Source organism: Drosophila tropicalis, unplaced genomic scaffold (assembly GCF_018151085.1).
Source record: "Drosophila tropicalis isolate 14030-0801.00 unplaced genomic scaffold, ASM1815108v1 contig_158, whole genome shotgun sequence".
NCBI classification, from domain to species: Eukaryota; Metazoa; Arthropoda; class Insecta; order Diptera; family Drosophilidae; genus Drosophila; species Drosophila tropicalis.
The window spans coordinates 13,766,860-13,793,291 of record NW_027172602.1 but is presented as its reverse complement, the minus strand read 5'-3'; the positions used below and the strand labels follow the sequence as shown (position 1 = coordinate 13,793,291).

The window sequence follows — 26,432 nt, the reverse complement described above, 5'->3', positions numbered from 1 at the left end:
CCCTCTATCTTTTAAAATCTTTTTCAATTATTCAATATATGTGAGGGTATGTATATATGTGGTAGTGTTTTGCCCTCTATTCCTCTTTATTTCCTATGCTCCCTTTTCCGCTTTTGTTACTCTGCCTTGTGTATGTTTGTATGTGTATGTGTGTGTGTGTGTATGTGTGTGTCCTCTGTTCTTTATTCCCATTTTTGCTATTCTTTTTATTTTTTTCGACCAAATGCCCCTTCTCTCAACCCTCGGCTTTTGCTACGTTTTCATTTCTTGGCCCGCTTCTGTTATACCATTTTAGCTTTTATTTTCCATGTGTGAGTGTGTGTGTTGTTCGTAATCTTTTGGTCTTTTTCTTCATCATCGTTTAGCTTGATGTGGTTTTCCCGACTTAATCAGTTTTACTATTGTTTGTTTTTACCACATACATACATACATGCAAACAAACGCATGCAATATGTACACACTTTTATATATATATGTGTGTGTGTGTGTGTATGTGCGTGTATATGGGTGGATGATTTGGGTGGGTGTGCGTATTTTTACAGATTTCGCTAGCCTTTGGCCCAGCAGCTGCCGTTCCCCTTTTGTGTATGCGGGATGATGGGCAATTATCCTTTATACATACAGACAGACACACATATATGTACATACATTCAGTTCCATGTGTATGTGTCTATTTGTATTGGTATTTGTATCTGTGCATATGGTAGGGTTGCCAAGTAGCTTCATAAAGGCCACATCTTGGCAAATATTTGCATTTCACATGCATCATTAAACAGATTTGCAAATTCATAGTTTTTTGTCTTTTCATTTTGTTTTCTTTAAAACAAAGTATTTATACATACATATACATATGTATTGCTTAGCTATATTTCCCTATTCATGATTTTATAAACGATAGACAGAGAGCAGAGAGTGTGGGTTATTGATAAAAAGGCCCCCATTTATGGGATTAAACATATTTTATATTCTAGCAAACTCATCTCTCGTTAATCATTCATTTTGGAAGGCTTTCTTTTGTCTTTGCTAGGCTTTGCTTTGCTTGGCTTAGCTTGGCTTGGGCCAGGTTTGGTTTGGTCGGATTGGGCTGTGATGGGTTTGTCTGGTTAATCATGACAACAAGACATATTAGCTTTGATAGAAAGAATGGAAGAGGCAAGCAAAACGACTAGTCCAAAAATCCAACTCAATTAATCAACAACGAATGAAGCAACTTTTCTCTGAGCAACTTTTTGCTGAACTCCACTCCCAGTCTCTGTCTATATCCTTGCTCGCTGTCTCTCTCTCCCGCTTTCTGTTGATATGTTAAAATAGTTCATGAACGTAGTTCCCTAACAAGAAGGGGCCGATTAAAAGAACGTAGCTTCGAGGCAAATGAGACCACGGTTTTTATCTTTACCTTTAATGAAGAGTAAATAGGGGCCAATACCATAAATTACTGCTGATGAGAGATCGGTTCGGCATTCTTTTTTCTTCGATTCATTTCAATGAGACAATAGACAGTAGTCTAACTTCATTTACATAAATTATTGTATACTTTTTATTGACCCCCTTCTGTGCGTATTGAGAGATACCCCTTGACAAAGGCCTCGAATTTTCTTCTTCTCTGTTTATAAAAGTAAAGCCAGATGCTTAATATGCTTTATCATGCTCCTATCCCTAACCTTTTCCTCGGTTTCCCCCTCTTTAAATCACTTGACTCTTTAAATAAAACAAACAGAAAATTTCTAAAATATTATCCACCAAATTAATGATGATGCCCCATTATTGTTGGTTGTTCTTGTTGCTGTTGAAGTTGAAAAGTCTGCAAATGACGGAACAAAAAACGAAAATAACGAAAAACAGAAAATGGAAAAAAAAAATAACAATAAAAAAGAAAGAATGAAAGAAAAGAGAAAAAAGTTGCCACCACAAAAGTATGCTTTAAGTTTTAATGCCACTCTTTTTCAAGAGGTGTGGGTAGAGATGGAGGAGAGCATTGTCGTCTAAACAAATGTGTGCGAGTGTGTCCGTGTGTGTGTGTGTGTGCATATTGAAATAGAATGAAATAAAACGAATGGAAGCAAAAAACCCAAAATCATCATCTAACTTAAATTGGCGCCCAATTTCTTTTGACCCGCATAGGTCAATCGTCCGGTCAGCGAACGCAGTGTAACGTTTGGTAGACAATTTTTTTTAGCCAAATCATCCAATTTAACAGCGATAACCATATCGATCTCTTTCTGTCGCACAGCTTCAGCTGCCCGTAATTTCTCATAATTTAAACGTTCCTCCTCCTGATCACGGCGACGGATCTTCTCTCGCTCCTCCATTTGCATGGCCACTGCAGAGCGCAGGTCATCCTTCTTGGCAAGCAGCTGTTCGGCTTCTTTCTTTTTCTCCTCTTCGAATTTTTTGTGATCCTTGAGGATTTCTTTCAGTTCCTTTTCACGTTGCACATAATAGCAGGCTTTCAATTTGCTTATCTGCTCCATTTGATCGAGATTCGCTTGCTTGAGTTCGGTCACAAGACGACGTTCCTTTTCTGCTGCCTGACGCTCCTCATCGCGATAACGTCGCTCCAAACGTTCACGTTCGGCAAGGAAACGCATTTCATCACGGTTATCCTTGGCATCGATTATCTTCTGCTGCACAGCGTACAATATATCCCGTTTGCGCTTATGATCGGCTTCAATAGCCTCACGTTCAGCACGGTCCGCCTTGCGTTTCTTTTCCTTTTCGAGAACATAATCATAGGCGCGCCTCTCGTCGCGCTGCTCTTGCTCGCACATCAGACGACAGAAGTCCTTATGCAATTTAATATACTTGTGCAATTCATCACGATAGGCCGATTTACGTGTATTATTAAGGATGGCCTGCTCGGCCTCGAAACGTTTAAATTCATCGATGGCGGCCTGCACCTGTTTGGCCTCATCCCGACTTCGATCTTGAGCCATAAAGCGTAATTTTTCACGATCACTTATCTGTTGACGTACAGCATTGCCGAATTTCGCACGCTTCTCGACTTCATTTACGTCCCTCTGCTCCAGAGTGCCCCATTTGGATTGATTATATTCGTCATTCTTCTTATTCTGTTCTTCATCGAAGTTGGCCTTGATACGATCGAGAAGACGACGCTCTTGTATCTGGGCGGTCCACATGGCACTACATTTTGCCTCATTGATGGCGCGCGTTGCTTCTTTAACACGCACATCCGACTCGTAGCGAGAGTTTAAGGCTTTATGAAGGACCTGTTAGACCACAAACGACAACGTATACTTATAGACGATTGTTCGCTAGATATAGTCTACAAACACCTACCTGTAGACGCTTAGCTTCTGTACGCGTTTCCTCATCGATATTTTCTTCGGCCAGAGCATCTTGCTCTCTTTCCTTTTCCCTTTCCTTCTCACGACGTATTTCATCAATATCATGGAAATAGTTTCGTATGCGTTCTGCCTCCTCATTATAACGACGCTGCTCATCTAGTCGTCGCTCCTGGTCGTACAGTTTCTCTTCAGCTGTTCGTGGACGGGTCGCACGCATACGTTCCACCTCTTCGGCATCCAGCTGAGCGAACCCTTTCGATTCCCATGATTGTCCCTGGACATGAAAGAAGGTCGCTTTGGCTCCCTCAAGACGTTTCTGCGACGGTGATGGTTTATTGCCAAATTTGCGACGACTTCCAGCTAGAGATCCGCCACGTGCACCAGCAGCAGCAGCAGCAGCTCTTCCTGATGCCACTGAACCTGGTGCTCGTGTGCCAGGTGGCAAAGTACGTCGTTGCTGCTGCTGTTGTTGTTGCTTTGAACCTGGTCTTAATTTACCACCGCCGCCACGATTGCCACAGGATACTATATCCGGCTCTTGTAGCACATTTGGAGCTGGCGAGTCTACATAAATTTTACGTCCACGCTTATCATAGCAATCAGGATGCAGGGTCATTGTGCTGCGCTTCGACGCACATGGCAGTGTCATAGGCATATTGCGTCTTGGCCTTCTTCCGTTTATCCGTTTCAGCTAATTTGTAGAATTGTTTTCAAAAAATTTCGTTTCGTTTTGTATTCCCCGTTCTCCGTTGTGTCTGTTGTAGTTTCTAATTTTATATAAAATTTTGGCCTTGGCTCCTTAGGTATGTGTTTTAGTCTCTGTGTGAGTGATGATAAAACGAAAGTTTGATTTGACTCAACGATTTACTGTGAACTTCTCTCGTTTTTCCCATTTTTATATGGCTTTTCGTTGTTTCGTTTATTTTTTGTCAACCACTTGAGGGTTCTCTCCGGTTAAGTGATGCTTTTTACCCTTGCAAAAAGAATCTCCGACCATACGAAGTGTGTAAGTTCTTTATCAAAATGACGAGTTCAAAATTAAGACCTCCCGCCTGTTGACGCATAAAGCTATAAAAGGCTCTTGCAGGACTTTAACATATCGGATTTAGCAGGATCGGACTACTATGTAGGAGTAAGGAAAAAGTACAACATGTACTAGCAAGGGTATACAAACTGCAGCAAGGCCGAAGTTAACCCGGGCCACTGGTTTTTAGTGTAATTGGGGAGAATCGAGAAGTCGTGAGGAGGGAGTTGCTGCACTTACTTCCGCCTGCTTTGCCTTTTGGAGGTGTCGCACTGTTGCAGGTGCAAATTGGATTACATGCCCCGCTGAAATGTCAAGGGGCTAGGGCAACACTGCACATTTCTTTTCGTGTCGGCTACCTCGAATATTGAAATTCACTATGTGAAAAAAGAAATTAACTTGTTTACCTCTCAATTTCACACCGTTTTAACTTTGTATACAAAATATTTGCTCATTCGGTCCAACAATAAATCATTTCACAATTTTTCTTACACCATTACTGTTTAAAACATTAATCACAAAAGTTAGTTTAAAGGAATGAAATAGGTAGTTAGTAAGCTCTTTGCATTATCTATTGAATCCATGAAAGTGACTCAGATCCTGTTCTTGTGTCTGTCCAATGAAAATCATAATTTGAATGAGGTTGGTTTTTTTTGTGACCAAAATATTACATGTTGATACTTAATAATATTTATTTGTTTGTATTTATTTTCGGTTCTCACTTTAAGCAAAGATTTTTCGGCGCTTTTGTGGTGAATCCCTCGCCACTTAGTTCTGGGCTATAAGGCAGGTCTTATATTGATTTACACACAAGCCCAAAGGCAGGCAGAATAAGAACAGACAGAACAAAGTCGCCTCTCATCCCTGCTTGCCATCAATTTGCTTGTGGCTGAATGCCGTCTCTTCGTGTGGCGTCATCTGCCTCGCATTGTTTGTTTTGCTGTTGTTATTTCGCTTGTTGTTGTTGTTGTTGTTGTTGTTGTTCTTGTCGTTGTTCTTGGATGTCAGTCACTCAGCGAGCTTGAAGCATAATTCCAAGAAAGCCAGCCACAAGCCCACAAATATCATTTACTTTCAACATTTGATGATGTCCTGCCGATGCCGCCGCTGCCGCATTTGCCAATAAATTGAGCAACCGAATACTGAACACGAAGAAAAAAGGCAAGGAGAAAAAAATGCTGAGAATCATATTACTTATACAACGCGTGGGACATGTGGGTGTGGTCATGGGTTTTCGATGGGGCCAAGTTTAGCACATTTCAAATGGTAACAAGAGTGATTTAATAAGGCAACGCGGAACACACCAACAGCAACACCAAGAGCCAAAAAGGGGGGAAGCCACAGAAAGAAATAATAAAATAGGAAAAACAAAAAGCAAAACGAAATCAATTTGATTTGTCGCCTTAGTTATGGCTGGATAATGGTTGGGTCGGCAGGTTCGGAAGAAAGGAATGGAATGGCTACTACTGCTGATGCTGAGGTCTGCAATTGGGGGCGTCTCACGCCACGCCCCCGTATGCGTGTGATTAAGTGTGCGTTTAATGTGCACGCCAGGCCATAAAACAAATTGTATGCAATCCCCAGGCCAAAGAATGCTTGGCTCTAAATTTAGTCCCCAATCCCCCTTGCCTCTCACTCCCCTTTCACCGTCACCCTCACCTACGACTCCATGCACACAATCCTATTTTCAATTCCATTCCCTATCCGGCTATACCTCTTACCGTATCCAGCTATATCCTATCCCTCTGTGCCCTTTGCTTATGTTGCTCTTCGGTTTCGCTTTTATCCCTTTTTTATGCTTTGTTGCCGCTTTGTATGCTTTGAAATGTAAATACGGCTCATTATTTCAATGCCTTGCCATTCATTTGCAAAGTTTTCAGTTTGTCCACCCGACCAACCCCACCCCACTTCACCCCACTACCAGCATCAGCCCCGTCTATGGCCACACAAAGTTGAAAGTTGCCTCCAACTTTCCTAGGTGCCATCACCATGAGGCAAGTATCCATTCTACAACCCTAACTTTTCTCCGACTCTCTTGGATCAAAAAGATTTATAAAAGTAAAGGCAAGAATTGGTTTTTGTTTTCTATCTTTTAATCAGATTTGCACAATTAATTACAGTTTATGGCAATTAGTATCGTTAACTAATGGTCAAATCCATTAACGATCGCTGTGTCTGAAAAATGGAACTTATTCCAGGTTGCAGTGTTTATTGTGCAGTAAATATTATTGCGTTTTGAAATAATTTAACATTTCTTGTTTTGTCAGGCGACATTATCTACCATGAAATCATTAAAAATTAGATAACTTATCGCAATGTGAAGATTCTTTAAAAATTTGATAAGTTAATCACAGACATGATGCGATTTTTATTTTCTCTTCTGAGCCTAAAGACGACCTTTAATTAACTGTCTTCTATTTCAGTAAAAATGTGTGTGTGTGCGGGGAGAGTGGGAGGAAGTAAAAGCACTTTGCCCTTTTGGTCATGTATCTGTGTGTGTTTTTTGTCTGTTTTGCTCTTGTTACTGCCCAAGGGTTTATTATTTTCACTTAATTTTTGCTTCACTTCCCTTTTTTTTTTTTGGTTGCTTGGCGTATGATTTTGTGTGTGTGTGTGTGTGTGTATGTTTGTATTTTGTTTACTCCTTAACTTTTTCTATTAAATTCACCTGCCTGGAAGTCAAATGGCTAGGCAGAGAACCTTTTCTCTCCTGTTGTTGTTGTTTTTTTTTTTTTTTGGTTTCGTTTCTGCTTTGGGCCCAAAAAAGTATGCTATAGAAAAAAAATTTGCTCTTTTTGCTCAAATTTACTCGTAGACAAAATGTAGCACTGGACACAATGACTAGGCAGGTATAACGGAGTAATATGTGTATGGCAAAAAGAAAATATCCTGTCAGGATTGTACAAGAAAAGGACCAAGAGGAAGACACGCAATGGCAAATAATTCATAACTTGGCTTTCAAAAAGTTTGATTTAGCTGCAGTTAATACACTTGCTTACAAGTAAGCCAAATATACCATAGCCATATACAGGCACACATAGGCACACACAAATACACACAAAGATGTTGAAAGAAACATATACAGTATATTTGTATCTGTTGTGTGTGTTCGTAGAAAGTCAGCTCATCCTGTTTTGGCCATACGTTGATGCTGCTGCATAAATTTTGCGAGTCCTGTTGACAGCAGCCATGCCCTCGTCTCTGTCTTTCTCACTCTCGGTCTCTCTCTCTTTCTCTTAGCATTTTGCATGCTGGTTGTCTATGTGCGTGTGTGTGCTTTTGTGTGCATGTGTATATCCTGTGGCCTGGCAGATAAATTACGCCTGAAGCGTAACGGAAAGAGCCAAGAACTGAGCTGAGTAGGACTAAGAACTTTACTTGCTCTGCCTCTCTCTTTATGTCGACTGACTGTCAAGCAGCAGTATGCATATTTTTCTTCAACTCTAAATTTAACTGTAACTGTAAATGCTACCAAAAAGAATGGGGGAAAAATAGAAATAAGAAGAGATGTGACAGAGACGGAGTAAGATATAGAGAGAGCAAGACGGAACGTTTGTGTATGGGCGACAAAAATTTCAAAAGTTCCACTGAATACAATAATAATACATTAGGACAAAATTTTCAAAGGAAATGATTTAAACGGTGAATAACATTTTCGGTTAATTGATATTCAAAATATTTTCTCATCTCACGATGAACACGAATTTGACATTTTTGTCGCCTGTATTTTCTGCCAACAAGAAAGAGAAATATATATCTTCACTTGCTACCAGAAATGTCTTCTCTGTTTTTACTTTGAGAATAAAAATTGCCACACGGCGGAAACTGTTCTCTGAGGCGGTTGAGGCTGGCTTCTGACTCTTGGACTGGGTGCAATAAATTTTTAACAACCATTTAACTTGAATTTTATTAGTCCCCAGTCAGCGGTCAGCTGGAGTGAAATAGCTAAACATAGGAGGAGACTAAGTGAGTGAGAGAAAGAGAGTGAGGAAAAGGAATGGGTGGATTTGAAAATGGGAATGAAGAAAATGCTCTAAATAACAAACAAAATGTTTCAAGTCATTCGCACAATGACACAGAAAGGTTTTTTTTTTTCAGTTTGCTTTACCAACCCTTTCCATAGTTCTGATTCTGTTTTTCATTTGTCATCTTTTTCTACTACTTCTTCTTCGCCTGATTCCGTGTTGTCTTCGTTGCTTCTTGAGTTGGCCGTTGAGTCTCAGTTGAAATTTGTTTGCTGGGTGATAATCACATCAAACATATCCGTTTGGTTTTCCCAGGAATTTCCTTCTTATAAGTTTTCTATTTATGAATTGTACAAAAACCGAAAAGTAAAACCAAACAAAAAAAAAAAAAATGGAATAAAAAAACTCAAAAACCAATTTGCAAAATCATTCAAATATTTTACAGTTGAATCAAAATGTGCGGTGAAAATAATGTACAAGGAGAGCAAAATACTGACAAAACGTTTAAAACAATTACATTAACAAGAAAAACAAAGTGAAATCAATTCAAAAGAACAATCAAACCACAAACAATAAAAGCAATTTAAACAGTTTCAAATCCAACTACTACAATAAGTACAACAGGAACAGCAGCAACAACAACAACAGCAACAGCAGTTAAAATAATAATAATAATTATACACAATACAAGGAAAAAGAGAGAGAGAGAGAGAGAAAAGAGAAAAAAAGAAACCGAGAAAAATGGACTCGCTGGAGCGTCTCATGCGAGCGGCCCCACTGCCCCGTATGCTAACCAGCGGCGTGGTTGCCGCTGCTGCTGCAGCTGCTGCTGGCAAAGGAACCGGTGGCCAAGTTGTGGGTGCAGCCATACAGCAACGTGCCCTGGTCCATGCCTCATTGGCAGCTGCCACAGTGGGACGCAAGGGACGTCATCTAACTGGGACATTTTGCCTCACAGGCGATACCATGGAGGGCATCATACAATGTTTGGTATTTCTCAAAGCATTTTCGGTAAGTGGGAGCCGGGAGAGACAAGAGAAAGAGAAACACTAAAACTGGTTAAAAAATGGAGAAAGAGAGAGCGAAAAATAAAGCGAGAGGAAGAGAAAGAGGGAAAGGGAAATGACAGACAGATAGATGCAGAGAGCTAGGCAGGTTTCATTTCTCATTCTCTTGCACAATCTTCACAGATGCGACATTTAATAATGGAATAACTTACTATACTTTGAGGACGACGCATACATATTGATACAAATGTAGAACCTAATATACCCATATACCCTTGACCCACTATACCATATAGTCCATACTAATTGTTTGATTTAAGCCCAAATTATGCATCAGACGAAATGTTCTAATATTATCTCTCTTCCCCTTTCTTTTTTCTCTTTGCAGGTGAGTTAATGCATCAGCAGTAAGAGGATAATTAAAAACAAATTTGCACAAGGATTTTTACGCATTCGATATGTGGCTTGCATGCATAATATTGTATAATGGCAGAGCGCATGTTGGCAGTCATTGAGGCAATAATGCATCAATTAACAATTTTAATAAGCTTTTGGTTGGTGAAATTTGTAGAAACTGAAATAGTGAACAGTTTCGAAACTCGTTTCGAGATCATGCTCAAGTTCAAACAGTTCCCGATCTCAATATGATTTTAGAATTCGAATGTTTTGTACATATTAAGTGCAGCTAATCGATTTTTTTAAGTGGTAAACTTTTCATTTCAAATTCAAATTGATTCGGGGCCCAATGAGGCGTATGAGTGATATGAATATTTTGATTTGTTTAGATGTTGTCATATTTATTGCAATTGGATTTCAATTAGTTATTTGCAGTTATTGTTGTTGTGGCCATTTGTTGGAATATTTCGACAATTTGTTGTTATTATAAATATTTAAGGTGTTTGTTTGTATTGCATTTTACTCGCTGTCTGTCTCTCTGTCTGTCTTTCTGTCCATCTTGCCTGACTCTCTGGCTGATAACTCAATTTCCTGCTGTTGCTGCTGCTGTTGCAAATTGATTGATTTACTGCAGTTTTTAATTAACTTTGTCTCAGTTACGGTTTACGGTTTTTATCGGCTGTTATAATATTTATGTCACTGACAGTTGTGTGGGCCTGTCTGCCTCCTCCTGCTCCCGCCTTCAGCCATCACTCTCTACACTGTGGCATATTTCCAGCCCTCTGGTTTTTCCCACCCATTGCCTTGGCCGGTGTAAATTACATTTTTATGTTTGGCATCTTTTACTTTCTTGCATATTGCCCTTTGCCTTGGGCTTAATTGCAGACGGTGGCTTCAGTCGGTTGCGATGGCTGCGATGATCGGGATTGGGTTGCACGATTTGTCCCCCGCCTTTTCTGCTACTGTGGGCCTTTTGCACTTAACACCCAATCCGTTTTACCTACCAAATCCCTGTACTTTTCTCTTTTTCTCTGTCTGTCTCTCTGTGTTTTCCTTATATATTCTTCATTCTTTTGGCCCATTCAGTATACAGATAGATAGATAGACAGATGGATAGATAGAAATGGCAAATGGGAGAGACCCACCCAGAGTGAGAGACAGAGAGAGAGAGAGAGAGAGAGAGTGAGAGAAAAAAAGAGAAGGGTGAGGAGGCTGGAGACAGACATCAAGCGCTTGCGGCAATTGCAGAGCCATTAAAACTGACACATTGCGATTTCATTTTGCTGGGGCTATCAAATGAATCGCCAAGGCTGAACACTGCCACATAGATACATATATACACACACAGAGACAGACAGACAGTCAGATAGATGGTGAGACTTACCAAGCAAGTATAAACAAAAAAAATTTATATATACATATATATTTTTATATATAAAAAAGTCACCAAAAGGACTTTTTACGCATCGTTAATTTTTCCCTGTAGACGGCAATGTGATGATGCCCTGGCAACATTCTGCCTGCCTGCTGTCTACATCATGCTTTCATTCATTCAGTCTGTCAGTTTGTCACTTATTCACTCTTTCATTCAATCAGGCATTGGTTGGTTGGTCGGAATGGAGGTTTGGTTTGGTTTGGTTATAATGATGTTGGCGTTGTTGAGGCTTGAAGGCCTTTACTTTGACATCAACACCATCCACCAAACAAACCAGCCATCCAGCCAGCCTGCCAACCAGCCAGAGTCGTGATTTACGTGCCCTTCTTACCCGTTTTCCTTTCACTTGTCATCCGCTTATACAGGGTGTCTCCTGCTCTCTTTCTTTCCCTGTATGTGTGTGTGAAATTTAAATGTTGCACAAATATGAAAAGCAATTTACATAATATCCTACCAAGTGTAAAATGATTGTCAATTCTGTCTGCCAGTAAAACCAGTGGAAGCCATTGAAAAGAGAAACAAAATAAGACAACAGACAAAAAAAAAAAAAAAAAACAACGACAAACGGAGCAAAAATATGGCAAAAAAAACGAAAAGAAAATGGCAACTGAATTTACAACAAACGAAAAAAAAGGCATCAATCGATGATGAACCGATTAACCGAAAGTATAAGGCTTGAGGTTGAGATTATAGGAAATCGATTTAGCTTCTTATTGTCAGTTGTTTGTTTACCATCAATTTATTAATTAAATGTCTGTTGCATCTAATAGCACTCCATAAAAATGTAGAAAATAGCAAAGCAAAAACTATGTTTATGTCTTGCGTAAACCAGAAATAAATTTTTGATAGCAAAAGGGGAGAGTTCATTTTCTTCCCATCACGTTATCGATAAGTAATCGTTTCTTTCTCTCTTTCACTCCTATGCTATGCCATGTAATAAATATTCAACAAAATTTCCCTTAATTTCGTGTTTAAAATTTATGTATTCTATATGTATTCAACCACTCATCCAACCGCCCACTCACTTATATCAAACGAAACCGCCATTATTTGCACTGAATGCGCGTCAACATTTTCAAATTGATGATGTCGACGCACATTATGAGGTTCAATATCCTGGATAATGACGACAAATTGCGCAATATTTGCACCAAAGACCAAAAATGAGACAGAGAGAGAGTGTGAGAGAGAGAGAGGGAAGGGTGAGGGCGGATAGAAAAAAGGAAATGAAACGAAACGCTTGTCCTTGACTACATACAGAGACCGACCCAGAGACCGACCCAGAGACCTCTGCACTTCATGCGGTCAAACATGATTGATGAAGGCTATTTTTATGTAACTCATTTCTCTTTGCAGCCTTTTCCTTTCGGTTATGTAATTAATTTTCAGCTCTAAGTGTCCTCTGCTAATTATAAAGCACCAAAGGAACCGAAACAAACCGATACAAGGAATATCTATTGCGTACATTAATTATCGTTCAGTCGGTTGACTATCGATAACTTTCTCTACTTCTCACGTCCTTTCATCTCTTTACATTCACGTGGGTTTTTTCCCTACTATCCTTGTCTAACCTCATTGTTGACCCAGGTGAGCTGCTGTGCGGTTGCTGTCTCAGATCTATGCAAATTTTTGTACACTTTCGAGGCAACATGCAGATGCACACACACCACACGTGCATGCCATCGCCATGTTGTGCTGTTCGTGTTGTTTACTTTTGAGATATCATACAAGCTCACGCTCATTAAGCAGCCCTCCATCCGCATATCCCTCTCTGTGTGGGTGTGTGTGTGTGTGTGTAAGGGACCTAATGCAGTTAAAGATACAATTACACTGAAATCTACATACATTTGCATTTTTGTGCTATATGTAACAACATGTGTATGCATGAGATAAGCGTATATTTAAGCTGCATAACCTCAATCTGTTCTCCCTTTCACTAATTGTCTCTCTTTCCCTCAAACTGCTTAACCCATACGTTTTTCATGCATTTCCCTTTCGTTCTTATCATTTCATCTAGTCTTAACTCATCTCAACTCAAATTATTGTATACATAAACGCTAAATCTATGTTCAACTAATATCAATCGTCCAGATTCAACAATAGCATCGATAGTTTGTTTTCAAGTTTATTTAGTTTGTCCTAGAACAATATACATACATATGTATATGGGATATTCGTAGTTTAAGGGGCGATCTTTAGCTCTTTCATTTATTTTCAAATGTAAATTGATAAACTGAACTGAAACTGAATTATTAATCAGTCTTCTTTTTTGGAGGCTTTCATTTTCATTTGTATTTGGTAAATATTAATGTTAGTGCATCTGAAAAATGAAAGTAAGAAAAAAATCATCTGGCATTACCTTAGCGAATTTTCTGCCAAAAAGCACTTGAAATTCATTGCCTGTCACTTAAAATGGAAAACAAAAATGTTGCTTTTCAGTATGCTAGACGATGTCAGGAATCTGACAATTTCGCTAGTTTACGGCCATGTGTGCGTGTGCGTGTGTGTGTGAGTGAGGTAGGTGTGTGAAACGTGAAAAAGCTGCTGCATATGCCTAGGCACTGTTCTTTTTTTTTTTTTTTTGCTCCTGTTTTGGCCCTCTCTCTTTAACAGTTGTGCACCATCATCTATCTAAATGGATATGGTGTGCCCTCTTCGTAAAAACAACAACAGCAACCGTGTTGTCAGTCTTTGGGTTTCTGAGTCTTCTTTCTGCGAGTGTGTGTGTGTGTGTATGTGTGTTTGTGTCTATTCACTGTATTGTTGCACGTACATGTCGTAGACTTTGTCGTTTTGGATAAAACTTCACTAAAAAATGAGCATGGCATGGCGTTGAGCATTTAAACTAGCTACAAAACACCAGTAACCAATCCGCCCTTCACTCCCGACCCTTCTTCTCCATTTTTCGAATAGGTAGTAGCGGCATTCGCTACGTGAGAAGCATGCCTAAATGGACACGTGTGTGTGTGTGTGTGCGAGTGTGTGTGCGGTTGCCAAGACAAAATGCGGCTAATGTTCATTTTTCTTTTTTCCTCTCTTTTTTTTTTTTTTTTTTGGTTTAGATTTACAAAAAAAAAAAAACGTAAAATGATGTTGTTGTAGTTTGTTTATACGTTGTTGCCGCATTTTAGGCGCTGTTGTCGGGCAACGGTTTTGTTTCTTTATGTTGCGTATGTGCATTTTCCATACGCTATTTTTAAACAAAATTCACTTTTTTCTTCGTCTACTTTATCATGTTGTTGTAGTTATTGTTGCCTAACGCTTCACTAGTAATTGTCAATAGGCATACAAGAAAAGAAATCTGTACTATATATTTTTATTTTCCTAGATGTAGTTGATAGTTTAAAATTCCGATTGATCAAACTGTCGTACAACCTTGTTTAAATGAAAAAATTTTCTAATTATAAAATGGGACCAATGTTTTGTTGTTGCCAAGGGAAATTTAAATTTTATTGATATTAATCAGCGCATTAATTCGGAAAATTTTTCGTAAATGGATACTTTCGGACGAGATAGTGATAAGATAAGATTCAAAGGAAATAATGCTCCCGAATGGTTTCAATGATTTTTTTTGCCAGAGAGAGATAAAAAGCTTTTAGAATGTATAAAAATATTTAATTGTTTCTCTGCTAAATGTGGGCCTTGCATCTTTAATAAAAATATTGTTTGGTGATGTCGGAAAATTTTGTTGCTTCGACTTTTAAATGGTTTTTATTATAAAATGAAAGAAATATTATTAGCCATGTTAAATTCGATTCCACTCATATTTCTTTTACCTTTAACTGAAAGAATAAAGGAGCAACTTTTTTTTGCTCTTTCTTTTCTCTCTTGATTTTAGTATTTTTTCTCCTCTATTTTTGTATGTTTTTCCTTTGCTTCTCTAGTAGCTAGTTGACATTTATGTTGTGTACAATTGATGTCAAATTTTTTTTTTGTTCTTAGCAAACAAGTAAAAGAATCAGTGGACGAGCCAGAGAGGGGGATGGCGAGAGTGAGGTTGTAAAAGGAGAGAAAAAGAAAAGAGAGTATATAAAGCTTGAAGTTAGTAAGAAACTTATGCCAATTCATTAATTAGTCTGCCACTTGCCACAGGAACAGCAACAACGACTTGACAAACTTTATCCTGACACACAGCCACATATACACAAACACACACATATAGATATTCTAGGAGCCAGGCATTGCCCTCTAGAGTTTCACCACGAAGTGTGTAACTTGATATTGCCTTCTACTTAATAAAGGCTGTTCATATTGCCGCAAACACTGGACACTGAATCCATGTTGCTTGTGTTTTGACTGGCATATTCTATATTCAATACGCGTGGAACTACCACCGCCCCCCCCCTAAATCACCCCTACCTCCCCTAACCCATGGCATAGCAGTTTATTTGATTAGTATGTGCGTGTGTGTGCTGATAAAGTTTCATCAGCTGCAAATATGGCAAACAATTTCACAAAGTGGCCAAAGAAAAAGTTTCCCCATTTCCAATCGCCATATTAGCTAATGGTTCAAATTGTATATATATATATAAGGTATATATATAATATACCTATACGTATGTATGTATGTATGTATGGGAAACAGTTTTTGCTTATTTGGTGGCTTATTCGTTTACTCGATTTTACGTCTTTCCGTGTTCTTATTTTCTTTCTTTGGCACATAATTAGTCTGACTTGTGGCACAAAACAAATGAATTGCCGTATTATTCATTGTACATACATATGCCATATATAGTCAAAGATTACATATAAATGAAATCTTTTAAGTTATTCCACTTGATTTGAACTTGGCTTCAATTCGTAAATCCATTCAATTAGAAACAAGAAAAAATGTACATTATTGAAAAATAACTTTTAAAAGGCTTAGTATTTCTCCTTGAGCGTTCAAAAATTATTATTTGGTTCTATGGTTTTTATGGAGTGAAATAAAACTTAATTAGGACGAAGCCCGAGAGCTGACTACTAACTAACCTAACAGAATCTAAGATTCCATGTCTTTGGAGAGAAGAATATTACTTGTTAAGTCAAATTTCAATGTGCCCATACATTTTTGTATGTTTTTCTTTAGAAATTTCGGATTGTGTTTAAGTACATATTGTCTGTCGCTCATTTCACAGAGACAAAGACCACACCTAAAACCCACGCCTGCCTGACGTCCGGGTCCTCCTTCTATCTCTAGACTGCGAGCTGCCGCCAAGTGAGGTTTATCGAAGCAACACCATCTCTAGCTTTAGCATGTTCTAAGGCATGCATGAGATGCGTTCCTTATCTTATGCCACACATCAGAGCCAAAGCTCTGGCAATTTACCAAGGAAAAGAAAGAAAGCAAGAAAAAAACACTAAGGCTGCTTAAGGTGGCTTTGCCATTTGGTCCTGGATTTCCTTTAACTTGTGCCTGTTTTTGTTTTTGTTTCATTTTTTTTTTTTTTTTTTTTTAGCTTTTCATTAAAAAGTATGCAAGCCTATCTGACCGTGCAGATCTTTGACTACGACTAGTTACTGTATAGGTGTGTATGTGGGTGTGTGTGTGTGGAATAGCTGGGGCTTGTGCCTGGCTTACCTTTTGCCTAAAGCGTAGAAAATTGTTGAAGTTTGCAGAAAATTTTATTGCTGAAAGGTGCTAAAATGAAATGTGCTGATGCCGAGATGATAGAGATGGGAGAAGGTGAAGCTACCAAGCTGAGAAGCCCAGGACTTAGGCGTGATAGGTAGAGAGGAAGAAGAAATAGTCGGAGGAGCAGCAGGTAGTGCACGGTGTTGTCAAGGAGCGTTCATATCATGCGAAAGAGTTCTACTTCCGGTTATCCGGAGAGAGAGCTGGGAGCGTAACATGTATCTACCTTTTCCCCTCACTCAACCCGTTTTTCTTTCTTTCTGTCTTTCTTTAATTATTTAAATTAAAAATTGCCACAACTTTGTGTGCTTGTGTATGTGTGTGTATGACAGCGCGGCCTAAAGTGAAGCCCACTTGGCACAGTTTTCAATCTCTAGTTTCCCATCTTTTTTAGCTACGTTGGTTCAACCAAAAGAAGTAACAACAACAGCAGTGGCACGTTTAATTAAGCAAAGTGGCTGCTGCTGCATGTTCTGTGGGTTTTTTGGGTTCGTTCAGTCTTCGGGTTTGCTGAAGAGTAGGGGCTTAGAGCTTACTTCGTTTTGCCACTTCCTTCTTCATCATCATGTAGTTGTTGTTGGTGCTATACTCCTTTTGCCAGTGTCTAATATTTTTTTTTTTTTTGTTCTTTACTCACAAAAGTCATAACAGACACTCATTGCAAGTAGTCAGGTTGTTGGCTCTTGACTTGTGCCATTAAAAACACACAGAGGAAAAACTTTAAAAGAACGAAGAACTGATGCCTCTCATTCTTTGCCCCTCTGCTGGCTTGCAAATATTTCATTTCTTTGTCTTTACCACTTTACCTGTGGAAATATTATATAGGTATGCTTGTGCGTGTACGTGTGACTGTGTATGTGTGAAATGAAAATGACAGCCCACCATAAACGCAGCAGCAGCAAACGCAAAGCCAAGGAAGGAAACTGCAAATGGGTGCCCGTAAAAGTATGCAACTATATTTGTTTTTTATTTCTGCCTTTTTCCCATAGTTTATTTTATTTTTCTGCTTTATCGTTGCACGTGCTGCGCTGGCTGCAACATTTACGTTGCACATTTGGAGTCCATTGCATGATTCAGCAGAGACGTAGTAGATAAGAGGAGACTGCACTCACCTGTGCATAGGTATTTGCCAGCTGTGAGTTTAAAATCTTAAAGAATTATCTTGGGATAGTCAAGAATATAATTTTTTTTCATTTGAACGAACTGTGATTAAACGAATTACATAAATTTTTAGAACGAAGTTCCAATGTAAGGTCAATTTCAATTCATTAATATGCTGTCTATATATCTATGTAAATATATACCTACATATGATAAAAGCAAAATCCTTCTTCTTGATTTATTGCATTACAAAAATAAAAAGAAAAAAGGCAGCTTACATTTTTCTGTTGCCACCTCCGCCACTGACTGCCTTAGGTTATCTTTTATGGGTATGACATTTTTCATTACTTTTATTATTTTTCTTAATTTTTTTTTTTTTTTTTTGATCGTCCCTTGTGTTTGTGCGCTTTTTTTCGTTGTGTGTATGTGTGTGTTTGTCTGTGTGTGACTTTGCAGATTGAAAAGCGCAGTCAAGCAAGATGTTGCGAATCTTCGTTTAGTTGTTCTTACCACCCTAGCCACACTGGCAGCAAAGTTCTGACTTTTTCTTCTTGGCTTCCATTTGGAAATTGAACTGTGCTTGAAACATAATCTTTAACATCGTTATCCCACACTCAGCCAGTCGGGCAGTCAGTCAGAACAATCAAGCCAAGGGTAAGCAGTAAGCAGGTGGTAGCCCAGACCCAGTCACCTCCCTTCCTCACAAAATACTCGGCGATTCCGTTTTTCTATTGCACCCTCTCGTTTTTTTTCTTTCTTTAAATCATATTTTACGCTCAATTATTGGCGTTCAAAGTCGACAATGTCACAGACAATGCCAAACTAATGGCCACCCTGGGGGATGGAGGAAAAAGGAATGAGATTGTGACAGTAGACAGCAGCAGGCAGGTTGTGGGTTGAAGGCGGCGTGATGCTAAGGGGCGAAGGGTGCGAAAGGAAGCAGTCAATGTCAGTCGAGAGGACTCTAAGCGCTGCCATTTGGCACTTAATAACTCTGCCCTCCTGTCTCCCCCGTCACTTTCTTCCTTTGGTTCAAATGACAATTTGTAAAGCTTTCAATGAAGCGGCCTATAAAATATCTCCATGTGACGAAGGCAAGCACAAATGACAGCCACTTTGTGGTGCCTTGGTGGTGCGGGTATGTTGTTTAGGTGCTTCTTCCTTCTTAATGGTGGGTGCCTGGGTCGGTGGATCGGTTTGTTTTCCTATGGTTTGCCTTAGTAATCAATCACTCAATCAATCAGCAACTAATATGCATTGAAATTTTGTTGTTCTCCTTCAAGTCGTCTGTGTATTTGTGTGTACGTGTGTTAGGGAAAAGAATGAAAAATAGTTATATAAATCATACGTACTAATGAGATTTTGTTGTTAATGGTAATGATACAACTATGTATGCGAATATCTGGTACAGTTAACCCATAAACCTAATTAATAAACGGAATAGTTTATTTCTGTAAAAAGTTTTCTTTCTACACTGAAATTTGCATTTTAAATGCTTTTAATGTTCGTTAGTTTCAAGTTAAGCTCAATATAAAACTTAATTTCAGTTGAATTTCATAAGTTCGTTTCAATGATTCAATGCGAACAATATCAATAAATAAGATTAGTGAATATATGTTTGTATTGGCTGATTTATTGGTTTCGGTTTGAAACAGTTTAAATGAAACATTTGGATTTTATGTTCTGATTTCTAATCTATTTTGTTATTCCTCCCTTTTCCTGTTCTTTTTTCTTTCTCTCTCTCTTTATCTCTTTGTCTTTCTATCTCGTTCTTTTCTCTTGTGCTTTCTAAAATATATTTTCAATGAGCCAGCAGCTTTTGTTGCACAAAACTTCGATGATTAACTTTTTCGATTAACTCAAAACACAAACACACATAGAGAGAGAGAGAGAGGGAGAGAGATATGGATAGGCATAGCCATAGACACATGCGCCCGTCAAAGTATGCAATGGAAAATGGGGAAAAAAATATGGCAAAATGAAATAAACAAGAAAGATAGAACGAGAAAGTGAAAGGAAGCGAGTGAATTGAAAACTTTTTCATTCGCTGTCTCACTCTACGTATCTTTCTCTACCTCTCTTTCTCTCCTCCTTCTGTGTGTGTGTGTGTGTTTTTTTTTATGGCATAAATTTTATTTTAATGTATATGCTTAACAATTTTCAGTGCACAAATCTTCGCCACCCACTCCACTCCTCTTCCACCATTTGCTTTTCGTTTGTGCTGTCATACCCTCTCTGGACGCCACTCAATCAGCTTTTGCCTAGTCAAACTTTCGTTTTTCCTTACCCCTAGACATTTCGTTGCCTGCTTTTTTGTGTTTGAACTTTGCATATTGATAAGAAAAAGAGAAAGAAACAGAGAACAACTGTGGAAAAGCTGTAGATTATTTAATCTATTTTCTTTTATTTAGACGAGCAGTGTGGAAAATGTGTTTTCTTTTCTCTTTTTTTTTGACCTTTACCCATTTTCTCTCATCCTCTGATTGATGTGTGTTTGCGTGCAGATGTGTGTGCGTAGGCGTGGTATATATATACATATATTGTGTGGGTGTGGGCAGTAATAATTATAGGACGAGCCTGGCGGCAGCAATTGTTTGTAATGATAAATGATTTTACTTGCTGAAGAAAACACACAGAAAAAAAAAAAACACAAACGAAAGACCAACAACAACCTCAATATTCGCATACTCTCTGTCTGTGCTTGTGTACATGTGTGTGTGTATGTGTGTTGGCCATTTGGGTCATCAATAATTCAGCTGGGTACCTAATGAGGCCACAAACCGCATTTCTTTATCTGTTCCTTTCGTTCCATCTTTTTCGTTTTCAAATATTCAAATAGAACAATCAAAGTAATTTTCCAAAGACGAAAAGGTGCCAAAGCGTAAAGAAACAATAAGAAAAATAAAAAAAAGACGAAGAAAAAAAAACAGAAACAAAGCGAGAAGTTAAACAAGAAAATTTCCCCAACGAGCAATTTTTCGCCAAGCAGGAACAAAAAGACATTGCCAAATAAGCAAAAGAATGCCGAAACTGAAACTTAAAAGTAGGCAAATATATCCCCCACCATCAGAGGAAGAAAGGGCGAGTGGCTAAAGGGGCCAAGGGAGTGAGATGCGATGTGACGGGCTGTGTGGGATGGAATGGAATGGAATTAAGAGGGGTGTGGCGGTGTATTGAAAGTGGCAGAAAAGCGAAAGAAACGAAAAACTGTTTTAAAAGCTTAACCACGAAAAACTGTGAATATTCCCTAATGACAGATGCTTCCGAAGCAAAAGAAAAACGAAGAGAGGGACAAAAAATAACAACAAAAATGGTAGAGAAAGGTTTTCCTTCAGGTTCTTTTTCCTTTGCGCCAGAAGGCTGCCAGCTAGCCTGCCTTCTCTGATAAAGCATCATTTCGGCATTAGTACCATAAAAAGTAAACGACGTGAAGTAAAAAAAGAACCAAATAGACCAAAAGGGCCAGAAAGGAATCTATCGACAAAAGTTAACCATTTGGAGAAGTTTTAAACAAACAGCAGGATATATACAAGAAACAGAATCTGCCAAGGATTCCAAACTAAACTAAATATTTCTAATGCCATCACTGATTTAACTTTAATAGTCAAAGTTACTTTAGATATATGTATGTACATACATATAAAGCGTTTTTAAGCGCATTAAGTATTTCCTGCATTTATATAAAATCAATTGCGACTGATAACTTCTCTTTTGAAAATATATTTTTAATTATTTAGCAGACTTTCGTATGGGTTAATAATTTCAAGTTTTAGCCCAACCTACAGTTAACTTGGCCTCTTTCTCTCTCCATCGTTAGATATTTACATAAATTGAATTGTGTAAAGGTATAAAACTTTCCCCTCACACTTTACAGTTTTCTCGCTTTCTGACAATGTCTTGCTACCTTTTTAGTTTTCTCTTTTTTGCGCTTTTGTAAATTGTAATTTTTACACCTTCACGGTGAATTTTCCTGGGCTGCGTCCTCCACCATTTAACGCTCAGGTGCTACATAGGTAAACCCTAAGGCCCCTCCCAAGCGTTTTCCTCTGTAGCCGTAGTCGTCGACACACAAAACGCTGGCACTTGAGAACTTTTAGTGCGTCTCAATGCGCATTTGAAATATAAAATAGAAATTCAATTTACTTTAAATAAGCGCACAAAAGCAAAAGAAACATAGAAATGTTTCAAGAGAGAGGAAGAGAAAGAGGCAGGCGACACCTTTGGCTAGGAGGTGTTGGAATAGAAGGCGGAGTAAGAGAATGGGGGAGAAGGTGGCAACCAACACGTTGACACGTCACTGCCAGCTCTGCCAGCTCTAAAAGCAAAGTAAAAGATGAGAAAAAAAGCAAGAAAGAGAAAAAAAACTTTTTAAATGAACTTAAAATTGACTAAATGTGCTAGAAAAGGTGCGAACTCGCTGGAGAATTGAAACGGGGCGAAGACGACGACGAATATAATTAAGCGGCGTTTAAAACGCTTGTACTATTAAAAATAAAACGAAGGCAAAACGGCAGATGAGATGGTAGAATGGGTGGCATAAGTGGGCAGAATTGGGCAAAGGTTGCTCCTCCTGCCTTAATTAGTTTGAGGCGGGGCATCTCGTCAAAACTTTCCACAAAAGTTTAATTTAAATATGAATGAAGAAAGCCCGAAACATCGTCAGGACTTCCAATTTTGGCCTTTCCTTTTTCATTTATTATTATTTTTTTTTTCGTATACATAGATAGCATTCCTGTCCTTTTTCCTTCTTTTTCTCCTACTCCAATTTCGATTGCAATTCAAATTTTTGGAATTTTTGATGATTTATTGATGGTTTGTGTCTATGTTATTATTTTGTATAAGAGAAAGTCGGCAATTGAATTATAGAAAATCAGCATCAAAATGTTCTTTTGAACTTAATGAAGACTTCTTCAGCCATATCTCCCTCTTTCTCTCTCTCTCTTATGAACTTTGACTTCTCCTTAACTCCATTCAAATTTACTTCATGTACCTACAGCAACATTTTCTAGAAAATGACCATCAAAAACGAGACCATCTAAAGACTTTGGAACACTGTGGGATCAATTCTTTATCTTTATCTTTCTTTAAATGTTGGATAGAATATTTAAAAAACTGAGCTTAACCGATTTCACTGTCGACTCTAATCAAAGCAGATGAAAAGAAAGCAGTTCTGCTTATCGCTCATACGAACTGTTGCCACTTGAGTAAAACATATACATCGAAAGAGATAGGATAAAGAGAAGCAACAGAAGAGAGATGAGGAAAAAGAGGATGAAAGGAAATCATGCAAATTAGATTGCAGCCCTGGCAAAAGCTAAAACCCTATTTGAACGTTTCTTTAAAGATTGTTTCATTGTTTTTGGTACTGTTGTGCCTTTTTCGTTTTTCTTGGGAAAATCTAAGCCGCTTAGCTTAACAGCAGCAGCACCGGGAGCTTTGTTTTTGTTTCATAACCTGAAAAACAGCCGCATAATTATAAAGCTGTCAAGATGTGTAAGAGGTAAAAACAATGCCCACCTCTCTCTCTCTCTCTCTCTCTCTTATCTAGCGTTCTTTTTCTCAAATGCAGCCAGACAGAAAGAAATGGGAAAGAGGGAGAGAGAGCGAAATTCTGAGAGGCATCGATAGCCTGCCGGGTGGGCGCCCAACTGGCGGACGCCAGTAAAATGTTTATTCCTTCCGAAAACCAAACAAAAACAATCATAAATAGTGGGTGACTGTATCTATGTGTGTGTGTGTGTGTTCATGGACACTTGTAACACTTGTTCGGTTTCTTTTTGTATCAGTCTCTTTCTGCCACGTCCTTCCTATTTTTTTTTTTTTTTTTGCTCCTTTACTGTCTAATCAATTTATTGAATTTATTTGCTGATTTTATTAAAGCGCGCAAAAAAAAAGCAACAAAAATTTGAGTGGAGATAAAACTTGTCTGTGTGTTTGTGTATGCGCGGGTGGTTGGTAGGCGTGCCCATGAAAATTTCGTTTGCAGGCTCAATTGCCTGTCAACAAACAACAACAAAAGCAAGAAACGATGTTTCGGTTCTTCTATTTTCTCTGGGCTAAAGCGGATTTTACTGGCGCCTGGCATAATTAAGTTAGAACCTTTTTTTGCTTGTTTTTTTGCTGCTATGTTTTTTTTTTTTTTTTTTGGCAATGTGACGTGACTCTACTTAGACGTTTTTCGATTTTGAGTTGAGTTTAGTAAAAAGTGCCGCTGTGATTGTTTGAATGTATGTAGCAGGATGTGCTGCTAAGCAGGACACGCCCCATCAGTTAACACAGTACGCGGCATTTGTATTTAACTTAAGCCCATGAAAGAAAGGCTCAACGCCAGAGCTCAGGCCCCAAGGCAACAGAACTAAGCAACTTCTTTAGTTGTTTCCCAAATCCCAAAGACAAATCTGTGCAAAAAGATTAAACAAATTGAAAACTTTAACTTACGCAATTGAAATTTTTAAAAGTTAAACCCATATTTCGTCATATGGCTTATAGCTTAAAGCGAAGTTTCCATCTAATTGCAAAGGACTTAATCTTTGTGTGACATGTTCATAACTTTAAGAGCAAAATTAATTACATAAACATTGGATTCTATTTTAGTAATCTACTTACATACAAAAGCCAGTTACCTATTTGAAAACAAATTCATATTTCACAGCATTAATTTTGCTGGCAGCCGTGTTATTTATTATCGGTGCATCCTGTTCACTTCACTATTGGCATCGTTTTTATTAGGCGCCTATTCATTGACCAAAAAATGTTCAAATAGAAAATACAAAATGAAATTTTACCCACTAATTGCCGATAAAACAGACAAACATAGACACACACACACACACACACACAGAATATACTATTATGTGTACTGATACAAATAAATACAATGCCAATGAAACGAGGCCCTCTCATAATATTCTACTATTTTTTGAACAATTTTCTTCTTTCTAAAAATTTCCGAAAATCCGCATACGTTTTGAACACATCTCGCAATAGTTATATGTATATTTCCTTTATTTATTTATATTGAATTTTGTGAATTTTTATCTCACTGTCCTGTTTTTTTTTTCCTTTTTCTTCGTTTTGGTTTTTCAGCTGGTTGGCGGTGAATTCGATATGGAATTGAATTTTGTGATACAGGATGCGCAGAATATCAAACATATGCTGGAGCTGTTGGATCATTGTCCGCCCAATTTGCAGGTGAGTCATGTCGAACAATCGATATTTATCTATGTATGTATGTATGTATATACTATATTTACCTGCTCCATACATCAAGCTGGAGCGTGCGAGTGATAGACAAAAAAGAAACAAGCACCTCGCTCATTTGGTGACATTTTTAATAGAATTTAATTCAATTTTCACAGTGGCATCAAAGAAAATTATGAACAATAAGAAGATAAGGGAGCCGTGCAAGTACATAAGAGTAATCCCCCCTCACTGTCTATGGGGGCGACTGGTTGGCAGTGCCATGGCTCATGGGAGGCGTGACAGCACAAATTGCGCGTAATGAAAACGCAACATCAACATGAAATGCCTTTCAACTGCTTCTTTTTTCATTCTTTCTTTTTTTCGCCGATGTCTCCTTCTGCCTGTTCCGTTTTTTATTTTTGCTTTCGTTACCATTAACTCTTCTGCTGTCATTGCGTCGTGTCATCTGTCGTTCGCCCCTGGCTGCTTCTACAACCTCCTTCTACTATCCCTCTCCTACCCGCTGCTCTTGTTTCTGCCGGTTTTTTGATTTGCATATGAATTTATATTTCACATGTGTGTGTGAGGTGAGGGGGTTTGGCTGTGTGTGTGTGTGTGCATGTTAAACAATATTTTACACCTGACGTTGTCACTGTTGTCGTTTGTGCGCTCGGGCGCCATCAAATTATTAGCATGACTGCTGGCAAAAGGATCCCCATCATCATTGCCAGCTCCAGCAGCTCGACAACCTGTTCCAACAACAAGTAATAGTATCCTTTACTCACACGACTCGCAGTGGTTTAAATAAAAGAAACCGAAAACTGTAGATGCACAATTTACAGCTATCTTTAGTTTACCTTTATTTTTGCTGACCTGCCTAACAAAACGAATGACATAAATAATATTAATAGGACTATAACTTTTACTTTGCATCCATAGTGAAAGGTGTTCGTTTCTGTATAGAATTAATGATCAGCATCACTAGGAAGAAGAGAGAAACTTGTTTACTCTGAGAAAAGCAGAAACTCTTCGAGAGTATTTGATTAGTCTCACTTGTCAACTTTTAAATGATCAACAGACAAAGTAGATAGTGAGTGCAAATATAGATACGTTATAAATATATTTAGATACAAGTCTTCCTCGTATACAAACACACACACACACACACACACAAAACTGTAGCCAAAAATGTTTCATAACAAAAGAAATGAAAGTTTTGTTTCAACTCTTTTGTTGTTTTTGTTGTATCGTGAAATGTCTTGAGTTTTGTTGCTTGAGGTTGCTCAGGTGGCTTCAATATAATGACGATGATGATGATGATGATGATGTCGGGGGTGCTTTTAGGTGCCTGTTGTGTGTGTGTGTGTGTGTGTGTGTGTGTGTGTCAGTGTTAGTAGGAGGCA

The 26,432-nt window shown here is 38.4% G+C and overlaps 2 protein-coding genes across 23 annotated transcripts in view; one reads left to right on the top strand and one right to left on the bottom strand.

The window, feature by feature from the left end:
• Window positions 1-26,432, top strand: part of rg (rugose) — a 164,490-nt gene that overhangs the window by 87,127 nt on the left and 50,931 nt on the right. For 11 of the 22 annotated variants that reach the window (XR_011033891.1, XM_068303523.1, XM_068303522.1 and 8 more), the window contains exons 2-3: window positions 8,740-9,305; window positions 24,934-25,038. Coding sequence is in view for 21 of the 22 variants with exons in the window: in XM_068303523.1 (XP_068159624.1) it covers window positions 9,036-9,305; window positions 24,934-25,038 (375 nt within the window). In the remaining variant the exon portion in view is untranslated. Of the gene's footprint in view, window positions 1-8,739; window positions 9,306-24,933; window positions 25,039-26,432 lie in introns of those variants that run through there. The other 11 variants (XM_068303526.1, XM_068303528.1, XM_068303527.1 and 8 more) reach the window with 3 other exon arrangements.
• On the bottom strand, window positions 1,915-4,149 carry LOC137586754 (uncharacterized). The gene is made up of 2 exons (XM_068302899.1): window positions 3,298-4,149; window positions 1,915-3,227 (listed from the first exon to the last, which is right to left on the bottom strand). The coding sequence occupies exons 1-2, from the start codon at window positions 3,958-3,960 to the stop codon at window positions 2,082-2,084; spliced, it is 1,809 nt and encodes a 602-aa protein (XP_068159000.1). The 5' UTR covers window positions 3,961-4,149; the 3' UTR covers window positions 1,915-2,081.